The sequence below is a fragment of the Penaeus vannamei genome, chromosome 2 (assembly GCF_042767895.1).
Source record: "Penaeus vannamei isolate JL-2024 chromosome 2, ASM4276789v1, whole genome shotgun sequence".
Taxonomy (NCBI): domain Eukaryota; kingdom Metazoa; phylum Arthropoda; class Malacostraca; order Decapoda; family Penaeidae; genus Penaeus; species Penaeus vannamei.
The window spans coordinates 3,109,997-3,117,496 of NC_091550.1; the positions used below are offsets into that span (position 1 = coordinate 3,109,997).

Below are 7,500 nucleotides of genomic sequence, written 5' to 3' on the forward strand. Positions count from 1 at the left end.
GGTAGATGATAGGGAGAGAGGATGCTAACAAATCTTTTTGGTCATATCTGGGAGAAATATCTGGGAATGAGGGGATTAACTATTGAGCAAGGAGTCCCCCCCATTGCCTCCCCTTCTGTCTCTCTCTCCCTCCCTCCCTGCCTCCCTCCCTCCCTTCCTCCTTCTTTCCCTCCCTTCCTTCCTCCTTCTTTCCCTCCCTCCCTCTCACCCTCTCTCATCTCTCTCTCTCTCCCTCTCTCTCTCTCTCTCTCCTCTCTCTCTCTCTCTCACATCTCTCTCTCTCTCTCTCTCTCTCTCTCTCTCTCTCTCTCTCTCTCTCTCTCTCTCTCCCTCTCTCCCTCTCTCTCTCTCTCTCTCCTCCTCCCTCCCCTCCTCCCCCTCCTCCTCCTCCTCCTCCTCTTCCCTCCTCCTCCCTCCTCCTCTCTCCTCCTCTCCACCCGCCTTGCCCCCTCACCTCTCTCTCTCTCTCTCTCTCTCCCACTCTCTCTCTCTCTCCCCACCTCTCTCTCTCTCTCTCTCTCTCTCTCTCTCTCTCTCTCTCTCTCTCTCTCTCTCTCTCTCTCTCTCTCTCTCTCTCTCTCTCTCTCTCTCTCTCTCTCTCCCTCTCTCTTCTTTCTCTTTCTCTCTCTCTCCTCCTCTCTCTCTCTCTCTCTCTCTCTCTCTCTCTCTCTCTCTCTCTCTCTCTCTCTCTCTCTCTCTCTCTCTCTCTCTCTCTCTCTCTTTCTCTCTTTCTTTCTCTCTCTCTCTCTCTCCCCCTCCCTCCCTCCTCCCCCCCCCTCTCCCCCTCCCTCCTCCCTCCCTCCCTCCCCCCTCTCCCCTTCCCTCCTCCCCTCTCCCCTCCCTCCCTCCCCCCTTTCCCCCATCTCCCTCCCCCTCTCCCTCCCTCCTTCCCCCTCCATCCCTCCATCTCCCTCCTTCCCTCCCTCCCCCTCTCTCCTCTCCCCTCCCTCTTCCATCTCTCATGTGCTCACTCACTCCTCCATTCCTCTGACTCTTTCTCCCTCCCTTCTTTCCACTGTTTTTCTTTGTTTTGTTTTTCCCCCATCCCATTTCTTTCCCCCTCCCTTCTCCCCTCCTGCACAATTAAGACGCTGTCTTTTCTCTTTTCTTACCAGGAAAGAAGATGGCACATTGCGGACAATGCCCACGGACCAGCTATTGAAGACTCTCCCCGTGCTCCAGGCCCAGCTTGATGCACTCCTCGACTTTGACTGCACTGCCAATGAGCTCACCAACGGGGTCATCAACTCAGCCTTCATGCTCCTTTTTAGAGATCTGATTCGCCTTTTTGCCTGCTATAATGACGGCATCATTAACCTCCTGGAGAAATATTTTGAAATGAACAAAAAACAGGTGATTAGTTATTGTATTTTTTGGAATTGGACTCCTCCACCGAAATAGCTTTCTTTGTTCTTTTCTTTTCTTCTTTTCTCTCCCACAGTTTCACTTTTAACGTTTATTTACCTTGAAAATAGAGTTATATTATGAAAGAAGTACACTGTATCATATGCAGAATGATTAGATATGGAAAAATAAAAGTTCTTCATATGGGAATATCAATCATGATTGACCATGTGCAGATTTGGATTTTATATGCTTATTATTCATGACATAGTTTCTTTCCTAAGTGACTGTGCATTTTATGCTATTGTTGTAAATTAATTTCATTATCTCTGCACATCTCTTATATGTACATGTATGTATTCTACTGTGTATTTATTTACAGGCCAGAGATGCTTTAGATTGTTACAAGAAATTCTTAATACGCATGGACCGTGTATCAGAATTCCTTAAAGTTGCTGAGGTAAGTATTGTCCCACATGTCATCAGTAAAGCATACCATAAATAATCATTTTTTACAGAATAGTCAGACTTATATAACTTGTCACTTTGCCGTCAAAATGAATATTTAGACAAACAGAAATTTGAACTAGATAAGGTTATAAATTTTTGGTCAGTCATATGTATAATCACATTTGAATGCTTTCCATTCCATAGTATGTAGTGGTCATTTTAAGAAAGATTAAATAAAAGGAAAAATAGAATAAGTAGGATTTAGAATTACCTTTTTTGATTTTTATGAAGTATATATACATATATATTTTCTAACGTCATTGTACTTCCATAGGCAGTTGGAATGGACAAGTCTGAAATTCCTGATCTTAAGCAGGTATGAGAAGTAGAGAGAACCTGTGAGGTGGAAAGGCAGATGTATTAGCTCCCTTTTATGTTCCTTTTTTTTTAGTTTATCATTTTAATATATGTTGACAAGAATGTACCAAGAAATCTTAACAGATATTTGGAATTCCTTGTATGGAAGGAGAAGATGCCGCTGCTGACTGAGATTGGATTTCTTGATACATTCCTGGAAATGTATTCATGTTTCTATAAAGATACTCGTAGTACTAATTCTTAGCTACTGACAAGGTGCATACGTTTTTTATGGTGATAAAGGAAACAACTATTTTCTCCTTTCACTTATTAGAAGCTCTCATACTAGTAATACTAATACAGGTTTTATAAGCTGATACTCATTGCATTAACACCTTTTGTATGTGCCAGATTAGTAGTAAGAAATAGTGCTAGAGTAGTATATGTATATGTTATTAATAATTTCTTCTTTGCACCTGGCCGACTGTAGAGTGTAGGCATAGAAAAAGGTGATATCCCCGACCTCACCAAGGTAGGGTTGCTAATAACTTCTTATGAATAGTTTAACTAACACTAATGTTTAAAGCTTATGCTAACCTTTATAGTCAACTGAAGGGACTTGTTGACTAGGTGTCATGTAAAGTGACAAAATGTTAAGACTCAGATTACACATAACTTGAAATGACTTGGAAATTAGTAACTTCATTTTATACTTTAGTCACATATACTAACAATGTCAAGATGCTTATGAAATTGAGACACTCATTTTGCATAGTCCACTTCATTATGAAATGAATAAATGCTGTGTTAAATAGAGATGCTAAGAAGTGTGTGTGTTTGTGTGTATTTGAGTGTGTCCAAGCATTAGTAGGTAAAAGTGCATTAGATTACATGTATCATACTTTTTCGATAGCTTCATTTAAGATGAATATATAATGAGTGATTCTGAAAATATTCATTGTGAAATATTTATATTCCTGTTTTCATTAGATCTTTTACAAATAACACTTTCTTTTCATATCAGGCTTGGGGGTACATAGCAGGGTAGAAGTTTTTCTTACTCCTGTGAATGACGAGTTTAAAAGTAATTTTAGGGTCCTTTTGAAATGAAAATTCATGGGATGGGTAGAGCACAAGATTGATTAGCAGGCACCTCTTGCATGCATTATCATCAATATCCACCGTATAGCTTAGGAAGGAGGGTAGCACCATTGGTGTAAAGGGAATTCCAAGTGAGCTTTTGTTTATGTAGTGTGATTTTTCAGATAACGGAAATATTTACCACTGTATGAGAGGTGTCTTTCTAATGGCTACTTCTTCTTTGTCCTAGTCTTCATCTTTGTTTTTGTCTTTGTCTTTGTCTTCATCTTCTTTGTTTTCTCCTCCTCCTCCTTCTCCTCCTCCTCATCATCATCTTCCTTTTCTTCTTCTTCATCTTCTCTTCATTATTATTATTATTATTATTATTATTATTATTATTATTATTATTCTCCTTCTCCTCCTCCACTTCTTCTTCTTCTTCTTCTTCTTCTTCTTCTTTTTCTCCTTCTTCTCCTTCTCCTTATGGTAATACATTTCCACAACCACACCCAAAGGAACTCCATGTCATAGCAGGCTGTACAACTGTCACTGCCATAACCTTGTCTGTGAGAGTTGGGACCAACACAGTTCCAAATCTCCCATAGATTGCAGAGATAAGATCTGCAAAGTCAACTCTGCCCTTTTAGAAGGTACCTCTGTCCTCTTGTAATAGGCCCTTCCAAAGAGCAAGAAATATTGCTCTTTCAGCTACCTTGTCGTAAGAGTTGGATTACACTCCAACTGACATTTCAGCAGAGATGCGATATGCAAGGAGACACCATTGGGCTCCCCCTGCCATTGGTCTGGAAGGCTAGGTCCTTCCGGCCCAGGCTCTCAAACTTATCAGCAAGCTTTTGGATGGTTTGCTGGGGGACACCTGCCAGGCTGACAATTTTACATGCTTTAGGCTTGGTATATGAAGTTCAGTAGTTCTATATCATTCAGACTATTATTTTCTCCTAGTGAGATGTGTGAGTGAATGAAAATTTCCTTGTAGTCAGTTTGTCTTGGGAGATTTTTTCCCTTAGGGTAAGAAAAATATTTGCATATATATTTGGGTGAACATTTGAATGCCAGCTAGTGTGTATAATGTATGTATAAACATTCATGTTAATTTTTATATATGCACATATATACACATACATACAAATACACATATGTACAGATACAAATACATACAAATACACATACATACAAATATACATATGCATATGCATACACATACACATACATAGGTATACATACATATATATATATGCATTTATACGCACGCACACGCAGGCGCGCACACACTCACGCACACACACACTCACGCGCACAAACACACACACACACACATGTACATATTTATATATATTACTATTATATGTATATATATATATATATATATATATATATATATATATATATCTATATCTATATATATATATATATATATGTATATATATATATATATATATATATATATATATATATATAATGTACACATATATACATATATACATATATAAGAATGATAAATGAGTGTTATATAGGCAAAGGTGAATGTACATAGTTATATCACAAAGCTGCATGCACTCCGGAGCCACTAAACCCTGGGTGTACGTCTGTTGGGTTGATTCCTCTATTAAGTCTAAGAGGTGTATGGGTCCATTCTTTTAAATCAGCTTCTGCTGTATCTTTTCCTACAAAAGCCCTGAAGTGATTATTACTCTCCATTCTTTAGAACATCAATAAATAAGTGTAATTTATCTGAAACTTGCTATGCATTTCATTGAGTGAACAATAATCATTTTGTAAATCATTGTTTAGTAACTGCTTAAAAAAAAGAATGTCGAAGGAAAAAAGAGTTAGTAGCAATATTAAAAATTTGCATCTACAGATATCTTTTTATAGGTTAATATGATTATTACTTTGATATTTTGTTTCTCTACTAAACTACTTGATCAGTATTCTTTCTCTCTTATCCTCCTATATCTTGGTGGTGAGTTAATATTAGTGGTAAAAGTAGTTTTGTTGTTTTGCATATGCACCATCTTTAAATTGCTTGTTGTCCAGCAAGTCTTAACCCCATAATTGTGAAACTCTGTGAAATATCCTCAATGCTACTCTAGTGTCACCTGATTATAAGATAAATAAATTACATCCATCATTTTGTTGCGATCTCAAGTATATTATCTTAAGAGGCCAATTTTGTATGTCCAAGGTTGTGATTTACAAGGCTGATGGTGACATTAGAGTTAGTATTTTGTAGCATGTCATTCATTTAATTTTGGCTTGACTTACCCTACTTTGCATGTTATATGGTGTTGGTGCATGCTCCTACTCGAGGCTAGCAGATCTGACTCAGGCTCAAGCGAGGCCTCGGTGAGTTTGTTTTTGTTTACTCCTTTATAGTTCTTTGTATCTTCATGAGGAATGAATATTTACAGATGAGAAAGAACATTGTTTGTACATGTTGCATAAGGTTTTTATTATTGTTCATTGTATTTGACCTAAAGTTTCATTATACATATTTATGGCAAAGGGGAAATAAAATGACTTCGTTAAAGAATGATATGGATAATGATCATTATTAATATACTGAATTGATAGTAAGCAGAACCTCCATTGATTATATTTTAAAGTGAATTGTGTTCAGAGATGATGATTACCCTGTTCTTAACATTTATTTTGTTTATTTATTTATATATTTATATATTTTTTCATTTATTTTTACTTTAATAGGCACCAAGCAGTCTCTTGGATGCTTTAGAAGCTCATCTGGCATCCCTTGAAGGCAAAAAACCACCCACGTCTGCAGCTTCTACTAACTCCAGGTATGTTGAGTTTACCCTACGAAGCCAAAGGGAATAGAAATTACGAAGGGAAATATGAGGCATAAGAAGCTAAGATGGTGTGCATTTAGAAAAGGATAAAAAAGAACAAATAAGAAAAAAAATGAAGCCAGTGGAGAGCTGGTTTGGGTGCTGATTATTTTGGTTTATGTATTGTTTTTTCTTGACACTTTGTTTATATTTTCTATATGATTTGTTTTTCTGTTTTGGTAATTTAATTTTTTCTCCCGTTTTTTCCCCCTTTATCCCCTCCCCCCCTCCGAATCCTTTCCTTATTCCCATACACACGATTTCTTGATAATGCCACTTTTATTTATTTGTTTGTTTATTTATTGTTGTATTCTTATGTATTTCTTTTTGGGATTTTGCTTAAATGTATTATTTCACTTTTGTCATTTTATTTGTTTGTGTATTTTACTTTTCTGCTTAATGCTTTGGTTTTTGTATTTTCTCTTGAAATGATTTCTGCGGCTTGGGTTAATGGGATCTGCTAATAATATTTATGATTTTTCTACTTGTTTCTGTAACAATATATATGGCTATTTTGTATGTTGCTTTTGCATTATTTTTTCATACAATGGAAATTGTTTAACCCATGATTTCAATTGAAAACATGTATACAATTTATCATGCCTTAACCAAATGAAATGCTTGTACTTTAAAATAACTAACATGCTTCTTTGGTAATCTTTTTGCTTGTGCACTCCATCCTTTTACCAACTATGATTCTACTATCATATCAATTGGGATGTATTGTTGGCTTTCTCTACTATTACGGTGATTTTTTTCGGTGCCTCACCTCTTGTGGATTATCCATAATTTTATGCCATTGCACTTACATCACTGACAACACTTATCATTATGGTTCTCAAATGCTTTTCTTGGCCAACACTTACCCCTTTCTTGACCTAAATGTTCCCGACATTTTTGTATCTGTACACAAACCAAACCCAAAAAACCCTAGTAAAGTGAACATCAAGAGTGCTGTATCGGCCCTCAATTCGACTAGTGTTTCCTTTGGTTCGGTAAGCAGCAATGGACGTATGGGAGAGCCTGTTGCTACCAACAATGGGACTGTACCTGTTGATGAGACTACAAAGAGAGCAGCACTGGCAGAAGAGGAAGCTATGTACGAGAAACTAAAGGTAGGGTGTCCTCTGAGGAATATTTGAGGCATTTGATATATTAAAGGTGTGTTTGCAGATACATAGTGCCTTTTCTATTACATTACTTATGTGTTGACTTATAGTAAGATAGAATTATCTTTATATTTGCAACAGATTCAAGTTTATTTTTCAATGAACAATTTGATATACTAGGTTTGTATTTTAATACTAAGAACAACCTTATTACCTCTGTAAACAAAAAAAATGTCCAATATATAGATTTGAAGACATGATAGGGTCATTTCCTCTATATCCTATAATTGCAA

General features: G+C 36.9%; 1 protein-coding gene across 13 annotated transcripts in view; it reads left to right on the forward strand.

Annotated features, from left to right (window-relative positions):
- lap (phosphatidylinositol-binding clathrin assembly protein lap) overlaps window positions 1–7,500 on the forward strand; it is a gene marked incomplete at its 5' end in the record, with an annotated part of 36,499 nt that overhangs the window by 8,005 nt on the left and 20,994 nt on the right. For 8 of the 13 annotated variants that reach the window (XM_070128661.1, XM_070128719.1, XM_070128683.1 and 5 more), the window contains 6 exon segments: window positions 1,116–1,353; window positions 1,727–1,804; window positions 2,642–2,683; window positions 5,563–5,598; window positions 5,959–6,050; window positions 7,033–7,213. In XM_070128661.1, the coding sequence (XP_069984762.1) occupies window positions 1,116–1,353; window positions 1,727–1,804; window positions 2,642–2,683; window positions 5,563–5,598; window positions 5,959–6,050; window positions 7,033–7,213 (667 nt within the window). 13 annotated transcript variants of the gene reach the window in all.